Source organism: Neomonachus schauinslandi, chromosome 13 (genome assembly GCF_002201575.2).
Source record: "Neomonachus schauinslandi chromosome 13, ASM220157v2, whole genome shotgun sequence".
In the NCBI taxonomy this organism is placed as follows: Eukaryota; Metazoa; Chordata; class Mammalia; order Carnivora; family Phocidae; genus Neomonachus; species Neomonachus schauinslandi.
In genome coordinates, this window is record NC_058415.1 from 61,535,158 (window position 1) to 61,554,321 (window position 19,164).

At 47.3% G+C, this 19,164-nt stretch overlaps 1 protein-coding gene and 1 non-coding gene across 2 annotated transcripts in view; one reads left to right on the forward strand and one right to left on the reverse strand.

The window, feature by feature from the left end:
- Positions 1-18,359, forward strand: part of GALNT12 (polypeptide N-acetylgalactosaminyltransferase 12) — a 36,487-nt gene extending 18,128 nt beyond the window's left edge. Inside the window, exons 4-10 of the mRNA XM_021691129.1 lie at positions 2,320-2,505; positions 5,418-5,535; positions 6,905-7,081; positions 9,091-9,222; positions 14,756-14,869; positions 15,822-15,968; positions 17,931-18,359. Of these exons, the coding sequence (XP_021546804.1) occupies positions 2,320-2,505; positions 5,418-5,535; positions 6,905-7,081; positions 9,091-9,222; positions 14,756-14,869; positions 15,822-15,968; positions 17,931-18,071 (1,015 nt within the window). The 3' untranslated portion in view covers positions 18,072-18,359. The remainder of the gene's footprint in view (positions 1-2,319; positions 2,506-5,417; positions 5,536-6,904; positions 7,082-9,090; positions 9,223-14,755; positions 14,870-15,821; positions 15,969-17,930) is intronic.
- LOC123326542 lies at positions 12,088-12,194 on the reverse strand. The gene has a single exon (XR_006541164.1). It is a non-coding gene; the product is annotated as a U6 spliceosomal RNA (small nuclear RNA).
- Positions 18,360-19,164: the final 805 nt, after the last annotated feature.

A 19,164-nucleotide genomic window follows, 5' to 3' on the forward strand; every position in this document is an offset into this window, starting at 1 on the left:
TGTGGGTGCCCCAGCTGCCTCTTTCTCCTCCTCAGCTCTGCTGAGCTTCACTAGCAGCAAAGACCCAGGGTTCCCCGAGCCTGTGATGGAGTCTGAGGTTATTTAGAATATGGTGACAGCTAAGAGTTCTCTCTGGAACCTGGACCGGTGGTTTTGCCCTCTGCCCCCTCCCCATGTGCACAGAGTTGGCTGCGTTTAGGCCGGTCTAAAGGCAGCTGAAGCGCTAACGCTGCCCAGAATTCCTCTCTAGCCCATCCCCTGAGGACAGCAAGGCAGTCCTGTCCACAGACAAGTTCCTTGTTCCGTATCTCCAGACAAAAGCACCCCATCTGGGGAATTGGTAAAACATACCAACTCCTGTTCTCACGGCAGACTCTTTGGATCTGAATCTCTGGGGGTGGGCCTGGGCTTCTGGATGTTTCCGGAGCTCCCCAGGGACCTCGGTGAGCACCAGAGTTTGCACACACTGGTCCCTTAGACGGTCCAACAGGAACAGTAACCCCATTCCTCCAGGGGCTTTTGGATATAGAAGATGTTCTTTGGTTCTCAAGTCAGGTGAGTCGTGCTCCTGGCGTTTTTCTGAGCTGGGGACTCGGGATGCCGGACAGCCCACAGTGTGCAACTCAGCCCCGCACAACAAAGAATGGTTTGCCCCAGATGTCAGTAGCATGCCTGCCCCGCCCCGCCGCTGTGGGGCGCACTGCTACTGGGCCTGCTCATTGTGTGACCGTGCTCCAGGGGCCTTTATGCCAAGGCTGGCTCCCCCTAGTTCTCCTTTTCCTATAAAAATTAGGCTCCCCATGGTTCCGACCAGCTTGATTCCAAGTCACAAGTTCTTGTCTCTGCCAGGGGCTGAGTAGCTTCTTTGAACCTGCCCAGCGGGTCTGCCGTTGGTCCCCTCAAGCCCTTTAAGAGCACCCTCAGTTGATTTAAAGAATTGGGTGTTGATAGGTACCTGGTCTACGTCTCCCTCACTTTAGAGAATTCCCAGGTTTTATTCATGCAATCTATCCCAAACAGTGCAATTTCACCTAATAGTGTAATTCTTACCTAAGTGTGATATTCACAAAACCCCCTCTGGTTTTCTGGTATTATTCTAAAGACACAGCTCAAGTCTGCTTGATCTCTGTTTCTTCACACCCTTGCTCTGTGTGACTTAGGATTTTTAGGTCTCAAATCCCAGAGAAAAGCCCCTGAAATGTAACCCAGAGAAATCCAGTGTTCACACACAGCCTAGTCCCGGTTCATCTTTCCTGGTGTGCCGTCAAATGCAAAATACCGACACGACATGGCAGCGTGCTGAAGGATGCTTGGGTCTGCAGCCGTGACGGGAGAGCCGCTGAAGCAGACACGCGGGCTGATGTCTGCGGCGGGAAGTCACAGGGTTTTTCGCTGTAATACCATATAACATTGCACAATAACAAGAATTAAAAGAATAGCAATAGTTCCAGGTTCTCTGTCAACCATCTTTTACAAACATTCCCTCAAGGAGTCCTCACATTAACCCTCTGAGTAGGTATCAGTGCCCCTGTGTTACCCACAGGGATTAGGCTCTGAGAGGTTAGGTGACTTGGCTAACGTCACACAGCAAATAAGGGGCAGGATTCGAATTTTTATTCGAGTTCCAAAGCTGATCCTCTGGTCTGGGTGCATCTCTGTTTTGAAGGGGGATAATTATTTCTTGACATGAAGATGCTTCATTGCGATTACATGAAGAAACCTCTTGCCGTCTTTAGAAACTGAAAATCTGTTTTCTGTTTTATTTTTATTTTTTTTATTTTTTAAAGATTTTATTTATTTATTTGACAGAGAGAGACACAGCGAGAGAGGGAGCACAAGCAGGGGGAGTGGGAGAGGGAGAAGCAGGCTCCCCGCAGAGCAGGGAGCCCGATGCGGGACTCGATCCCAGGACCCTGGGATCATGACCTGAGCTGAAGGCAGTCGCTTAACCAACTGAGCCACCCAGGCACCCCCTGTTTTCTGTTTTAAAAGTGACCTTTGATTTTCACATGTCTCGACTTTCATGGAGGGATTCAAGTTTATGCAGAATAGCCATAGATGGAATTCAGAACATGAAAGCTGTGGGACCTTCCATCTTCAGGCCAGAATCCTTCCTTCCTCAGCTTCCCCCATCACCTGAGCATTCCCTCTGCTGAGCACCAGCCAGGGCCTGACATAGCTGCAGACACCTGCAAGAGAAGGCGCAGGCCTTCTCACACAGGCTAGGAAGGAGGAGGAGAGTTCATCCCCAAGCTCCCTTCCAGTCCCCCGGCCACCTCTCTGCGCGGAGAGGCACATGGGGCATCCTGGTGTTCGTAGAATCCATGAAGAGGAGTCGGCGGTGGTGTGCCCTGTGATCGATGTGATCGACTGGAACACGTTTGAGTACCTGGGCAACTCCGGGGAGCCTCAGATTGGCGGCTTCGACTGGAGGCTGGTGTTCACGTGGCACGTGGTCCCCGAGAGGGAGAGGATGCGGATGCGGTCCCCCATTGATGTCATCAGGTGAGGGGTGACTTCCAGGCGCTCACTCTTGGAGCATGCCTTGTCACATCTGGCTGCTGGGTCAGGGAGTCAGCCCTTGGGAGGCTGGTTGGCTGTTGCTCCCTTGTTTTCTCCAGAGCATTTGCTTACTTTTATTAAAAATCTTCGCTACACACATGAATTTTATATTGGTATATTTTATTGATTTGTTATTTAAAAAACTGTGGTAAAATGTGCATAACATAAAACTTACCACTTGTACCATTTTTGAGTGTTCAGTTCAGTGGCATTAAGCACATTCACAATATTGTATAACCATCACTTCTACATACTTCTAGAACATTTTCATCATCCTATCCAGAAACTCTATACCCATCAAGCAATGACTCCCCTTTCTCTCCTTCTCCAACTCCTGGTGACTACTACTCTACTTTCTGTCTCTACGGATTTCCCTAGTCTAGATTGCTCATTTAAGTGGGATCACACAATACTTAGCCTTTTGTGTCTGGCTTCCTTTACTTAACATAATGTTTTCAAGGTTCTTCTAGAAGCCCATTCCTTTTTATGGCTGAATAACATTCCACTGTATATACACCCATGTTTGCTTATCCATTCACCTACTGATGGACACTTGGGTTGTTTCTACCTTTTTTTTTTTTTTTTAAGATTTTTACTTATTTGACAGAGAGAGAGAGAGAGATCACAAGTAGGCAGACAGGCAGGCAGAGGGAGAGAGAGAAGCAGGCTCTCCGCCGAGCGGGGAGCCCGATGTGGGGCTCGATCCCAAGACCCCAGGATCATGACCTGAGTTGAAAGCAGACGCTTAACCAGCTGAGCCCCCTACGCGCCCTGTTTCTACCTTTTGGTTATCGTAAACAATGCTGCTGTGAATATTGGGGTACTGTTATCTGTTTGAGTCCCTGTTACCCATTTTTGAGGGTGTATACCTAGGGTGAGTCATATGGTAATTTCAAGCTTAACGTTTTGAGGACATGCTGTCAGGCCCTTTTTCAACTGGGGGATAGGTAGGCCTGGGGCTGAATCGGCCACCTTGGGCCAGTGAGTGAGCCTGGGTCTGAGAAGAGTGGGCTCAAAGGGGGCTCAGTTGCTCTCATTCTTTGAGGTGTTGAAGTAATAGTATGGCTTCTTCCTCTCCTTCCAAGTTCAGGACAAGATGGGAGGCAGATACAGGAGTCAGGCAGATGGAGGTCAAACATCAGCTTTATTGCTGGTGTACCAAGCTGGAAATGGTGTCTTAGATCTGCACCCATGTTTGCCAGGTGGGCTTCTGGATCTTCCACCCGAGCTCTGACCCTGAGATGACTCACTTCTGGCCAGAGGGAAATGCCTGTGGGGACAGTGTTGAGAGATGGGGGAAGAGAGATGAACGGGGCCCAGCCACAGCAGACCCGCTGGGCAGGCTTTGGACTTTACCCTGAGAAGGTAGAAGCCACCGAAGGGATTTGAGCTGGAAATTACCATTGCCTGTTGCATTCTTTAAAGGTTGCTAGGTGGCACGTGGTGAGGGGCCTGCAGGGGGTGGGGCGGGGGGCAGGGACATCATTAAGAGGCATCGTAGTCTTCTAGGCAGGAAGGATGGTGCGGGAGAAGATGGAGGGAATGGAGGACCCCAGAGATGTTGCAGTGAAAGAATTGAGGGAGGCTGAAGGAGAATGGGGAAGGGAGAGGTTGGGTGATGCCCAGGCTTCTGTAGGAGCCCTGAGGGACATCCTACCCAACCTTTCACGGATTTTTGTAAACTGAGGCTCAGAGTAGGAAGGATCCCATCTAGGGTCACATATCCAGCTTGGGATGCTGACATGAACTCCCATGCCCCCACCACATGTGTACACATGAACTCAGGAATGTCGTGGGCAACCCCCCTTCCCTTCCTATAATATCCCTGGGCCTCAGTTTCATCACCTGTGAAATAGGTACAAGCATATCCACCCTGCCTACTTCTTAGACTTTTAGGAAGAACACACATGGAAGTGCTTTGTAGTCTAGAGCCTTCCCTTCCACAAGGAATCTTGCTGCCCTTTTCTCGTTGGCCCCAAGCTTGGAGCGCAGGGAAAGCCAATACTTTGTCAAGGGCCAGAAGTGCTGCTGGAAGACCTTAACATCTGCAGACAGTTAGACTCTTAATGAAGTATAGGTCTCCATTTCCGACCTTTTGCATCTGCATCTCCTGGTGTGTTGACCCTACAGCTTTCTGCTGTGGTAGGACAGAAGCCTTGGGCCCTTTCTGGAACCTGTAGTGGTTCTAGAGGAGGCTGGTGAGGAGAACATCAGGCTGGCTGAAGAAGCAGGCCAATGCTAGCCGTCTGGGTCCTACAGGGGAGGCCACTCATGCAGGAGAGGAACGGACCCTGGGGGAGCTTTAAGATGATGGACTTGCCTTTCGTGGTCTTCTATAGCCCTAAGGGCATCCGTGCTTGCCCGCCCTGTGACTGCACGGCCAAGGCCACCACAGCCTGGTGCTAACCATCCTCTTGGGGAGCATGTCTCTCTCCTTGACTTTCCTTGTTGTCTGTGCTTCTAGAAGGACAAAGTTTTCTCTCACCCTCAGGCCTTTGCTCATGCTGGTGTCTTCCTGGAGAACCATCCCATTCCTCTTCTCTGCCAACTCCCCTGTGTTCTTCAAGCTGAGCCCTACCCCCCACCCCAGGCCTCTTCCTGGGTGCCCCCGGGGCTCTGACTTGACCTGAGTGCTCTCACACACAGTGCCACTTGAGGTGTCCATGAGCTTCCCCAGGGCAGGGACTGTGGGACACATCTATGCCTTCAGGCCCAGCTTAGTGCCTGGCATGGAGTGTGAACTCAGGATGTACTTAGAGATGGATGGGCAGGCTGGAGGGCTCGGGGCAGGCAGGAGTTCAACCGTGCTGGCTTCCTGCCGCTCACACTACAATACAGTTTTCACACTCTTCTAGGTCTCCAACAATGGCTGGAGGGCTGTTTGCTGTGAGTAAGAAATATTTTGAATATCTGGGGTCTTATGACACAGGAATGGAAGTTTGGGGCGGAGAAAACCTCGAATTCTCCTTTAGGGTAAGTATCCCAGTCTTCTCTTCAGACTCATTCTAACCTGTTCTGTCTCTCTGTCTCTCCCTCGGGGAGTGATGGGATTTTCCAGGAGACCCTGGTGGACTTTTCCCCCATGTTGGCAGATTTTATCTGACAGTGCTGAAAGATGATGGTAGTGGTACACACATCCCATAAACATGCTTGTCTTCTTGTGTGAACCTTTTTAAAAAAATGTGCTTTTCATAGATTTGGGGCAGGGAAGGGCCTTCCAAGTTACCTAGTTCTTTTCTCTCACTACAACAGGGAGGAGCTGGGGCCTGGACAGGGGAGGTGACTGGGTCAGGGTCACCCAAATAGTGAGTGGCAGACCCTGGGCTCAAACACAGGCCCCTGTGTCCCGATTCCATCTTTTGGAGCCTTGATCTGCTTAATTACTCATGAAGTACCCTGTTTGGTACAGTGACTTTCCAGCTTTGCCACATACAAGAATTGTTAGGGAGACTTGCTTAAAAAGGGCAGATTTATAGGTACAGTCTCCAGAAAGTCTGGTTTGATGGATTTTCAGTAGGGACCAGGAATCTGCTTTTTGGAATAAGCCCACCTACTGATTCTGCTGCGTATGACCCACAGATGCCCCTTGGAGAGACCTCCAGCATTTCATTGGGGTTTCCAATTCACCAAATCCTGCATTTTGAAGTATCAAAAAGTTATGTCAATGTCTATACTTTTTAATAGAAAATTTTAAATTTCAGTCATGTTTTATATGGTTTCCTGCTTAGAAAGAGTTCATAAGAATTGGCCCTCCACTGAAGACTCACACCCCCCATTCTAAGTACCCTGGTCATACATCCTGGGGACAACGGGGTGTTCCCAGCCATTTGCCCCCACATGAAATGGTCTCAGACAACTCAGCCTGTTGAGGTTTAGGGTGTGCTTTTAATGGTCTTTCTGCCTCTTCCCTAGGTGTCAGGCTGCTCTGCCTGCCTCTAGAAGCTCTTCCTTTCCCCCTTCCAAACCTCTCTTCTTACTTGCCACTTTCCTATCTTCTGTGGCTAGGAGACCAGGTAAAGAGCCTGTGTTTTACATGATGAGTAAATGGGTTCTGGTGAGGTCAGCTATGGGTACTCCTGTGGGTCAAGTGCATGAGCTTTAGTGCATGGACTTGGAGGTCTCACTTCCGATGGCTTATTCGTCTTCGGGGCTGTGTTCTTGCTCTTTGACTGCATTCTGTGTTCTGCGTGTGCTGGGGGAGGTGGCCTCCTGTCCCCTGGGGGGTGAGGCCCTGGCAGCATTCATTGTGACGTCTGTGTGCCCAGCCTCCTGGCTGTGGGCATTGTGGACCAGCAGCCCGCCCCCCACTCACCCACTGGCCTCCTCCCTGCTCTGTGCACAGATCTGGCAGTGCGGTGGGACCCTGGAGACACACCCCTGCTCTCACGTTGGCCACGTTTTCCCCAAGCAAGCTCCCTACTCCCGCAACAAGGCTCTAGCCAACAGTGTCCGAGCCGCTGAAGTGTGGATGGATGAATATAAAGAGCTCTACTACCATCGCAACCCGCATGCCCGCTTGGTGAGTTCCCCGGCCCGCCTGCACCCCGGCTGGCCTCCGCACCCTAGCGGACCTGGCTCCAGAAATAGAGAATAAATCGGGCACCCATGATACCAGCATGGGAAACCTTTATTCCTCCACTTATAATAATACTTACAGTTGCTTCTCATTGGTCACAGTACTTACGGTCTGTGCGGTCAGCCCCAACCCTGATTTCCAGACTACTGAACCACTGCTCCTGGGGGTCAACAGGGCCAGGTTCCTGCATGCCTTTCGCAGGCTGACATGTTTGCCAACTGATCAATACATAACTTGGTTTCGTGTGTATCTCGGTTGGAAGACATTACGAAGTACACAGTGTCGATTCTTCACATCGGACTCACGGCCAACAGCACTGTAACGCGTGAATGAAGCTCATCTCACCCACGTATTTTCTCCGCCAGGCCCAGCGCAGCCTTCTTGCACCTGGGAACGCTAGCCAGCCCTTCAGTGCCGTGCTCGGGGGGCTTTTGACCAGTGAAGTCACCAACACAGAGCAGCAAAACCTGGAAAATGTGGCACTAGGCGGACCCTGAACAGGACACTTGTTGACAGGATGGGACTGAAATGTGACCTCAGCTAGGAGCGTCCCGTGGGACTGCGATTTTCGGCCGCTCTGCACGTGTTTGTGAATGACAGTGAAGGGGTCGAACCACAAGTACTGATACTAGGGTTACAAATAAACTTCAGCAAGCAGGTCCACTGCTTCTGCGCTGGCCAGCTCTGCAGACCCTGGGACAGGGTGCCCACCAGCATCTGCATAACTGAGAGGGCCGCTTGGCAAGAACAGGTGTGCTCTAAAACCTCTCGATTCCAGCCACTTGATGAAAATCTCTTCTTCTGAATCCTTAGCAGCCCTTCAAGATAGCTATGAAATTCTCATTTTTTAGATGACAAAACTGAAGCTCAGAGAGCTTGCCCAAGGCCTTGTGGGCGATGCAGGCAGAGCTGAGCCTGGGGCGTGTGCCCTCCCATGGACCCTTCTCCCTGCTCTGCAGAGCCCTGTGGACCTGCCCCTGACCTCCCCCTTGGCCCCTCTCTGCCTCTGGGCTCCAGGGTCGTGGCTTCCTCTGTCCTGCTCAAGGCTGCAGGGTGGAAACATCCGCTCCTTCCCGTTGCCCAGTCTGGAAGCCCCAGTTCCCTTTTCCTGAGGGTTCCCAAAGAATAACGTGTTAGAGGGCCACCGCATATGCCTTTTGTCTGGATGCCCGGGACCCAGTGTTAAAATGGGTATTTGGTTGAAGGTGAGGACGCCATGACTCACCAAAGAAAGAACCACTGGGAAATAAGTAAAAAATCTGAAATTTTACTCAGCCATTTTCCTATCATTACCATTTTGCTAAATATTTAGCTTGTCAAATTTTAATACTTTAGCGTCATAGTGCATGGACAGTAATATGTCAGCGCTCAGCATCGCGCCCCTGGCCATGCTGAATAGACACTTGCTTTTATTCAGTTACGTGGAAGTTCTTAATCATCGGTCTGGTCCAGAAAACGAACCTTCTGCAAGTATTTATCATCGTGGCACTTTGCACTCACCGCTCTAAGTATATATTCCGACTTCAGTGTGTTGAGCACGTAAGGTTTTTGAGCATGATTACATCGAGGATACTTAACCTGTGTTTGAAAGTGGATGCTCGGGTATCAGCAGTAATTCAGCACGTCATGGTGTACGTACTGTACGGATGTTCCTTGGTCTGTGATCACGGGGCCCCAGGACTCGGCGGCTCCCTGACTTCACGACCAGGTGCTTTGTGTCCTTCCCTTGTACAGCCGGCCACACCTGCCTGCAGCGAGGACACCCGAGAAGGCAGATGTTTGTGTAACAGTCTCTCCCGCCACGGTGGTGTAGCTGTGTCTGAGGCCGTGCAGGGCCCAGCACACAGTAGGTGCTCAATAAATGCTGTTGAGGAAGGGAACATCCGAGGAGATGGGGCTTTGACAGGAAGTTCATGACCCGCAGGGACTCACTGTTTTTGCTGTTTTCTCAGGAACCCTTTGGGGATGTGACCGAGAGGAAGCAGCTCCGTGCCAAGCTCCGGTGTAAGGACTTCAGGTGGTTCTTGGAGAACGTGTACCCAGAACTGCACGTGCCTGAAGACAGGCCTGGCTTCTTCGGGATGGTGAGTGAGGCGGGCCTGTGGTGGGCAGGGGCTTCCCTGATCGACAAATCCTGGCCAAGACAGGTCCCTTTTATGGGGACTGCTGGCCTTCCTCTCCTTCCCTCCCCTCCCTGCATTCATGCACTGTCTTTCCTTCTCCCCACGTCTGGGCCTTGGGTCCAGAATGTCAGCACTAGAAGCCATCTCCAAATTGGTGAGTATAAGCCTCCCATTTGTATAGACGAGGAAACTAAGGCTCACTTAGTGCTTCCATGTCCAATGTCACATTACTTCAAGCTTCAGTGGCTGGACCGGTTAATAATCCCCAACTCAGGGATTCATAACGGCAGTAGTGGAAGGAGAAGGGTCACTTCTGTTATTTTAAAGAACCTGAAAGAAATGTTTCTGGGATGAAGTCAACTAAAATGTCCAGTGCCTTTGGCTTTTGTGAGGAACTACACTAACTTAGGGAGGTCTCCTCTGCTGTGTGGTGTTGAGCAGAAGTGCCTGTGTTCTATTCTCGAAGTCTGATAAATACAAAGCAGGACGCTCTATGGTCAACTCATCTTCAACAAAGTAGGAAAGAATATCCAGTGGAAAAAAGCTATTCTCTTCAACAAATGTTGTTGGGGAAATTGGACAGCCACATGCAGAAGAATGAAACTGGACCATCTCCTTAAACCATACACAAAAATAAACTCAAAATAGATGAGAGATTTAAATGTGAGACAGGAATCCATCAAAATCGTAAGAAACAACAGATGTTGGCAAGGATGTGGAGAAAGGGGAACCCTCCCACACTGTTGATGGGAATGCAAGCTGGTGCAGCCACTCTGGAAAACAGTATGGAGGTGCCTCAAAAAGTTAAAAATATAACTACCCTATGACCCAGCAATTGCACTACTAGGTATTTATTCAAAGGGTACAAACAGTAATTCGAAGGGACCCGTGCACCCCAATGTTTATAGCATCAATGTCCACAACAGCCAAACTATGGAAAGAGCCCAGATGTCCATCGACAGATGAATGGATAAAGATGTGGTGTGTATATATATATACATACACACACACACACACACACACACACAACAGAATATTACTCAGCCATCCATAAGAATGAAATCTTGCCATTTGCAATGATGTGGATGGAACTAGAGGGTAAGTGAAATAAGTCAATCAGAGAAAGACAATTATATGATTTCACTCATATGTGGAATTTAAGAAACAAAACACGTGAACATAGGGGAAGGGAAGGAAAAATAAAATAAGATGAAAACAGAGAGGGAGGCAAACCATAGGAGACGCTGAACTCCAGGAAACAAACTGAGGGTGGCTGGAGGGGAGATGGGTTGGGGGATGGGGTAACTGGGTGATGGACATTAAGGAGGGCACGTGATGTGATGACTGGGTGTTATATGCAACTGATGAATCACTAATTTCTACCTCTGAAACTAAAAAAAAAAAGAGAGAAAATTGCAAGCACATTGCATGGAATGTAAGTTCTCCACAACTGTGAACTAAATCAGAACCAATTACATCTTCAGTCATCTAAAAAAAAAAAAACAAGTAAACACCATAAACACCTATCTCCCTAATATGTGCGGTCTCTTGATTGTTTTTATTTTTTTTTTAAAGATTTTATTTATTTATTTGAGAGAGAGAATGAGATAGAGCATGAGAGGGGGGAGGGTCAGAAGGAGAAGCAGACTCCCCGCTGAGCAGGGAGCCCGATGTGGGACTCGATCCCGGGACTCCAGGATGATGACCTGAGCCGAAGGCAGTCGCTTAACCAACTGAGCCACCCAGGCGCCCTCTTGATTGTTTTTAAGTCTCTGCCTCTTTTAATGAAATTTTCCCCTACTCACCCAACATATTTGTGCTTCTCAAGAGTATCTGTAACTTTCAGAATACTCCAACTTTAATATTTATGTGGAATTTACCCTGTGCTAGGCACTGCTCTGGGCATCGGGGGTTTGATGGTGGAAGGACAACCACTGTCCCACCATTAAGAAGTGTATTGTCTGTTAGGGAAATGGACATTAAATAAATAATCACACACACAGAATAAGTACAAAGCAGGCCATTAATGCATTAAATTCAATTTTCCTTGTGAAAATGTCCAAGCAGAGAGCATGGTGTAAGGAACCCTGTCCCGAAGAATCTAGAATCATCATGATATTGCCACTCTTGCTTTCTGTCTCCTCTGCTCCATCCTCTCTCGTTTTTCTTTGCTCAGGCTCACCCCAGGCATCCTGTCATTTCACTCCTGGTCACTGTCACATGCACGTCTGTACGGACATGATCTTACAGGACCACAGACCATGATCACACCCAGAGGAGCAATCATTTCTTCATATCCTTCACTATCTAGCCCTTATCAGGTTCCCCCAATTTTTCATATCTTTCTTGGGGTAGTTGGCTGGTTCCAACTGGGATCCAAACCTGGTCTACCATTGTGTTTGGCTGCCATGTCTTTCCTCCCATGGCTCTTTCAGCTGAGGCAGACCTCTTCCCTTTCTTCCCCCCTTTTACTAATACCTGTTGAAAAAACAGCATCTGTTGTCCCGTAGAGTGTCTCACCCTTGGAGTTACCTCATTGTTTCCCTGTGGTGTCTTTTAAACTGTGCCTCTCCCCACAGTTCTTAAACTGGAAATGAGGTCTAAAGGTTTGATTGGAGTGGGAATTGACCTTTTATGGCAGGAGCACTTCACAGGTGTGCCCTGTGTTCCGACTGCGTCACGGGGGGGAGCACCTAACCTCTGGTCATCCTGCCTGTAGTGATGAGGGAGCCTGTCCTGGACCAGCCGCTATCAGGGGCCGCTTCAACCTTCTCTCTCCTGTTTTTGGTGGCCGTTGATAATCATTGCCTAGACTCGTATTTCTTTTTAAATATGAAAGGCTTCACAGATTTACATGTCAGCCTTGCGCAGGGACCACGCTGATCTTCTCCGTACTGTTGCAATTTTAGCATACGTGCTGCCGAAATGGGCCCTAGACCCGTATTTCAAATGGCATTGCCAAACGGTGCTTTTTCTAGTCCTTTCATTTCTTCTGTAAAGAAGAATATTCCCTTGTTAACCAGGACAGTTTGATGTCTACGAAATTTAGAGTTGATTCAGAAAAGGCATAACACATTTTTAAGTCTTTTTCTTTATTTGCCTGTTTTTAGGGTAAGAGTTGGCACTCCACTTTCCTCCAGCTGGGCGGAATGGGTTGTTTTTGTTTGTTGGCTCATTTGCTTCTTGGCTTTTTCTTTTCTTGAGCATCATTGTAAACCAGTGGGTTTTTATATGGCCAGTGTTCTTCAATCAAGTAACCTGTTGTGTGTGTGTGTGTGTTTCTTTGATCTGTTCAGGTTGCCCATCTTTGGCTGTGAGAATCTCTTTATTTTGGCTTCTATGGTCTTGACTCCTTATAGTGGTTTGATCGCCTCCTTGATTCTGGTCACACTCATTTTCTACATCTGCTGCCATGCCTCCCGGAAGCCCCGACCCTTTCCGTGGGGAGCTGTGGTCAGAGCCCACAGTCTGGACACCAGCGGTGGTCTTTGTCTCTAGAGCACGCTCCACAACAGAAACGTAATGCTAGCCACATAAGTAATGGGACATTTTTTAGTAACCATGTTTTAAAAAGGGAGCAAGTGAAGTTTATAACATATTTAATTTAATATATCCTCAATATTAGCATTTCAACATGTAGTTGATGTAAAAATTTATTGAGATGCATTACTTCTTTTCATACTGAGTCTTGAAATCTTCTGTGTATTTTATCTTTACAGCATATTTCAGCGTGGACTTAGTCCCATTTCAGGTACCCTGTGGCCACACACCACCAGTGGGTACCACGTGGGACAGCACAACACTACAGCTTTTCAGTGGGCAGAGAAAGGCAATGCATATTTTTGAGAAACAAATCGTGAGCTCATACTGATACCTCAAATTCAAATGTAGTCTTACAGGATTTTTTTTTCTTCTTTGATATTATACTTGTATTTCTTTTTCTTTTATTTTTTTGAAGATTTTATTTACTTATTTGACAGAGAAAGAGAGAGAGTGTGCACAAGCAGGGGGAGCAGCAGAGGGAGAGGGAGAAACAGGCTCCCCGCTGAGCAGGGAGCCCGATGCGGGGCTCGATCCCAGGACCCCGGGATCACGACCTGAGCCAAAGGCAGACATTTAACCGACTGAGCCACCCAGGTGCCCTGATACTTGTATTTCTTTTTTCTTACACTGAAAATCTTAGTTTCAAAAAATATTCACATATTATTTGCTTTATCTTAAACTATATTTAAAGTAGTTTCAGAATAATAACACACCATTACCACTGACAGTGTGATACTGAATGAGGTTTAAGATTTCTTTGCAGATCTGTTTGTTTATAGAATATAGTTCACTAAGAAAATGTAATCAAATATGGGATAGTTAAAAAAAAACATGGAATGTTCTAAAGTCATTTAATGTTTCTTCTGTGTCTCACCAACTTGACACAGCTAGCTTGGTGAGTTAATCTCAGTTTTAATCTTCAGAGGTTCCCACCTCTCATTTAGTGTTTTTGTGGTTTGTTTCAAATCTTTCTGAACATAGGGAGCTCATTTGAGGTCAGGGTCCTTTGGTGGTCAAGACATGGCTAGATGACATTTGAACCCTTCCAAGTCTAAGATGCTCTGATTATTCTAAACATCTCCCGTTCCCAGATTCATTCACAAAGCAAAGAGGCTCTAAGAACATGGAAGTCTGTGCTCTATGAGCTGGTGGACTGTGGAAACTTCTTTCTATATAGCTGAGTCTTATCTTCAGAAACAGACTAGTCAAGGGTGGACAAGGGCCAGGACAGGAGTGGGGTTCACAAGGAGTTCGTTGAGGGGTCTTTGAACTCTCCAGAAAGGGATTTGGAAAGGTATGTGTCTTTCCCTAGAGGCTCCCGAAAGGGAAGAGGGAGCATGGTTTTTTGCTCCTAGAATGTTTGAAGGGTTTTGGATCTAAAAGGTACCTGAGAGATGACATTAGATTAGACGGCATTGAGTGATAGAGAGAGCACTGGACTTGGAGCTGAGGTCCTGGATTCAGACGCAAGTGTCTCTACTTGTGTGACCTTGGGCGAGTCATTGGCTCTGTATGATGCTATTCTTGTAGTGTAGAATGGTGGACTTCTGCTCTGTGGACTGGTGAGTCTCTCAGTCGGGATATCTTTTTGCAGATGCACACTCGCAGGCGTCCTTGGGACATATTTGAGGCAACAACCCAGCTGTGCTTGGACTAGTGCAGCAATGAGGCTTCACTAATGAGAACTGGAGAGATACGAGCTTTCAGGCCATAAAGAATTAAACTGTCTGCAACTCAGATTTGTCATCTTAAAACGGGGGCTATGCTTCTTGCCTATGGTATAGAATGGGAAAGCACTTTCTAAACTTGAAATGCAAGGGACTCTTACCCTTAAGTTCAGTTCGTGAGGCAGACACTCCTCTCTGATGGAGTCATTACCTTCACAGCCTTGGGTGGGATCGTATGTTGCATATAAATCTGGACCAAAATGCCACCTTTATGTTTTGTTTAGCTCCAGAACAAAGGACTGAAAGATTACTGCTTTGATTATAACCCTCCCAGTGAAAACCAAATCGTAGGACACCAGGTCCTTCTGTACCTCTGTCATGGAATGGGTCAGAACCAGGTAGGTGCTGCTTCTCTAGCTTGACATTCTTGGCCCAAGGGACAGCGGACAGCAGGAGGCTCTATGCTCAAGGGACTATTGGTAGGAATCTCTCCGTTTTAAAAAAATTAAACATTTAATAATAAAGATCAGAGTAAAAAAAAATAAAAAATAAAACATTTGATATTTTTTGCATGATCCAGGTAATATATGCTTATTGCAGAACATTTGGAAAATACAAAATAGAAGCAGTAAGTGAATGACAGGTCCCAGCAACCGTCATAAGAATGAAGATGTATTTACTTCCCATCTTTTTGTATGCAAGGCCTTTGGATTATTGTTTGAAATAGTTATTATCATAATGTCTATACGTTTTCTATCCCATTATTTCCACTTACTTCATCGTACTTTTCTTGTGTTATTAGACATCCTTTGAGACCATCATTCCTAAGGGCCTCTTGATAATCCTTCATGCGGCTATATTACTATTTAGTTATAACTGAGTCCCTGCCTGCCTGTCTTTGCAATTGTAAGTGACCCTGCCACTAACTTCTTGTCAGAAAAAAAAAAAAAAGGAAAAAAAACAACAGATCTGCATTTCAGATGACTTCCTTAGAATTAATGCTTAAACAGAATTATGAGTTTTGATGCACAGTGCTGTGCAAAGCAGTGTTTAGGGCAATTGCCGGTGGCCTGGGCAGGTCTGTTTGGGTGAAGTGCTGAGCTTCAGGCTGGGCCGGGGAGCGAGTCCTGGAAGGTCTGTGGCCTGGAACAGGACCCCAGCCCAAGCAGGCGGATACACCAGCAGGGCGGGGCCCGTGGAGGACAGAGGAGATGAGGTGGCAGACACCTAGAGACGGAGGAGTGGGATTAGAGTTTCTTCCAACCTGGAGTCTCCCCAGGTTCTCGTCCAGCGATCTCCCTCTTTCCACATCAGACAGTAACTGGTGCATGTTGGTTGCTCCGTTTTTAGTTTTTTGAGTACACGTCCCAGAAGGAAATACGCTATAACACCCACCAGCCAGAGGCCTGCATCACTGTGGAGGCAGGAACGGATGCCCTCGTCATGCATCTCTGCCAGGAAACTGCCCCAGAGAATCAGAAGTTCATCTTGCAGGAGGTGAGCGAGCTGTCTCCTGCCTTCCGCGCTGTTGGTCCACGGGCTGCCGAGGGGGGAGTAGAAGTAGAGCTCCCCAGCCTAGTCCTCTCGGGTGTCAGGGGTGCAGCCACGTACAGGAGACCCAGGACTTCCCCCAAGGTGCTAGCAGTGTGGTTGGGGTCCCGCTTCTAGCATCAGCACCCAGCATCAGTAGCGCTTTGGCTCCCGTCCAGTCGTCCCACCCTCCTTAAACCTGGAGCCACAGTAATGGAAAGAGGAGCTGTTGCAAACACATTCAAAGATGAAATGGGGTTGAAATGACGAAGGATGTGAGGTTAGACCCAGGTATGAGCTACTCCATGTCTGTAAGCCTCATTTTTCCCAGCTGTAAAATGGGAGCGACCATAGAGGACTAGATGTGTGGCAGAAATTGTCCTTGGAAATCATGAAGCTCTACAAGGATCAGCTGTTACTTGCAGGATAAGAAAATATCCTTCTGAGGGAGTTGGCTCTCCATCAGAATAGTTATTGTGGATTTGAAACTGGGTATTATTTCAGGCCTGAGAGGCACTAGCCGCCCCCCCCGCCCCGCCCACACACACACAGCCGTAATGGGACTCGTGAATCTGTCAGATCCTTTGACTCACGAAAAAGCACATGAGGGAATAAATCCAAAGAAAATAATTCACAAGAAAAAATTAGTTCTCTTTTATCTCCATAGGAAGCTTTCATTCCCAGCCTGGCTCCAGGGATGGAAAGATTGGTCTCTGTTGCTTATAAATGGGTTAATTCTAAGTATGATTAGAAGCTGGAGTCCATTTTCTTGTAGACGATATTATGATTAGCACTGAAATCTGCAGGCCACCTGGACAAGCCTTGCACTATGGTGCTATCCATCTGATATTAAAAATAAGAGGGAAGACACCCCCGGTCTGTGGTTCTCTGCAGCGCCTGCCCCCGTCTCCTTCTCTTCTTTCTTCTAACTGGAAGCTGTTTGTAAGCCCTCGAGGAAGAGTCATGCAAGCTAGAAATCATAAAATTGGTTTGAAATGTCATTAAAATTTTATCTTAAATTTCAGTGACCATTTAAGGAACAGTACGTTTCCTTAGCAGGGTGGGAGAAAGGAGGCTGTATTTAATCATTTTCTTTCTTGGTACTCTGAGGGCAACTTGGGAGCTCTCTTAAGGGTTTTAAAGGTTAATATTTTTGAGATTCTTCTGCATATAATTCTATTTCCAAAGTTTCTCTTTCCCTAGAACAGATATGTCACTCGTTCTGCCCATTTGCTCCTCAGCCACGATGAAGTTCCCTGGGGGTGTACAGCTTACGACAGAGACAGGTGGAGGGGAAAAAAACTCCAGGACCGGGGGAGAGGCTTGCTGAGTTAACTCAGCAACAGTTGAGAAAAAGAAGAGAAGGCATTAAAGAAGACCATGATCTTTGGGGTTGGGGAAATGGGCATGGTCCCATAGAACCCATGTCCTCGCTGGTGACTTACCCCCTCACCCAGCTGTTCTCTGGCTGAGCTGGGACTACAGCCAAGTTTCCTGAGTCTGCATTTAAAAACCTAAAAGAAAGAGATCACCAGGGATGTAATTAGTTGACCTGAGGGAAGTGAAAGAGGTTAATAAGAGATCTCTTTGATCCTGATTTCCCTGAACGAAAAGAAGAGCAGTAGGGAGGAGACGTGGAGTCTGACAGATCCCCAGAGTGGCCAGCAGGTGGCACCACCGGCCCTGACGGTGGAGTTGGGGACCCTGGAGCTGAGCTTCCGGCTACAGGGGAGCCTACCACACCTGCACACGCCTGGCCCTCCCTATGTACGCATGGTCCCGAGTCGCCTTAGCGCAGGGCAGACACTTAGAGCTCACTAAATGCTTCTGAAGTGATAAAAATCACCTGAGCTCTTAAGAACACATTGTAAGGAAAAAGATATTTTCTGGGGAATTATTTACATATCCATAGTTTATTATCTCTTGTAGGATGGTTCGTTATTTCACATACAGTCTAATAAATGCATTCAGGCTGAGAGGAAGACGTTCAATAGTGACAGTTTCGTACCCCTCTTGCGGGACTGCACCGACTCCGAACATCAGAAATGGTTCTTCAAGGAACACATGTGATAAAGTGTCGCAGTACAAGGAGCTCATGGAAGGAGTGGGAAGGCCCCTGGACTGCCCAAGAGAGACTTAGCAGAGTCCAGTGACAGACCCACCCCAAAGCTGGCTGCTTTCCTTTGATAAGAAAGTTACTTTACAACCTGTGAAAGTGATGTTGGATTTAAGAAGCTTTTTGCTGATTTTGAGAACTTCAGAATTGCTCCTAAATACCCTATTTTCAAAGGGTAGTCATAAAATGTTAACTCTTGGTATTCAGAGAATTAAAACCTTTAAATATTTTTCTATCAAGATGTGTGTTCCTCTGTCATGCATTTCAATTACAATCCCTGGCAAAAAAGGTAAATATTCTATTTTTGGTGTCTGCAAGGGTTCCCAGGCATTAAGATGTTTGCGTGGGTGGAAATTAGACTCACGTAGCATACTCTACATAAACTGACAACACCTCAAACATTGGGTTAGTTTTTTCTCGGTGTAGACAGATGGACACTGGGAACATTGTATTGATTCCTTCACGTTGTTGAGATATTCCAGGTTTATTTAAATAAGGAATGCTATTTGGTTATGTGTCACCACCATAGTCAAGACTCCAGCGAATGTCTCTGTTAGCTAAAGAGGACTAACCAAAACTGAAATCTCAAAGGCACAGCACGACTTAGCGAGTCACCATCAGCTTCTGACACACACGGTGGCCTCCAGACGATGCCTCGCTGTGTCATGGCTGGGGGCTTTCAGAAATCACCTCCGTGACTTTAAAACACATTTGTGTCATTTTATGTTTTAATTACACATTGGCATCCAGGAGAAATGTACTGTGCTATACGAAATGCAGTTTTCAGATGTGTTCATTAATAGTATTTGGTCCTTACACCCGTGTTCAGTTCTGTGCTGTAGTAGCTGCTGCCGAACTAGCCCAGATCCACTTCTGGGATCTTGTCAACCTGATGACATCACTGTGAACAATTCAAAGAACAATAGGAAGACATTGCAGATCTTTGCTTTTGTAGCCAATCAGATGTGAGCGATGAAGACACAGGTGTACTTGACTAAAAAGTATCAACCTGTGTGGCCTCAGGCTCTTTTTTAAAGCGTCCTGCCT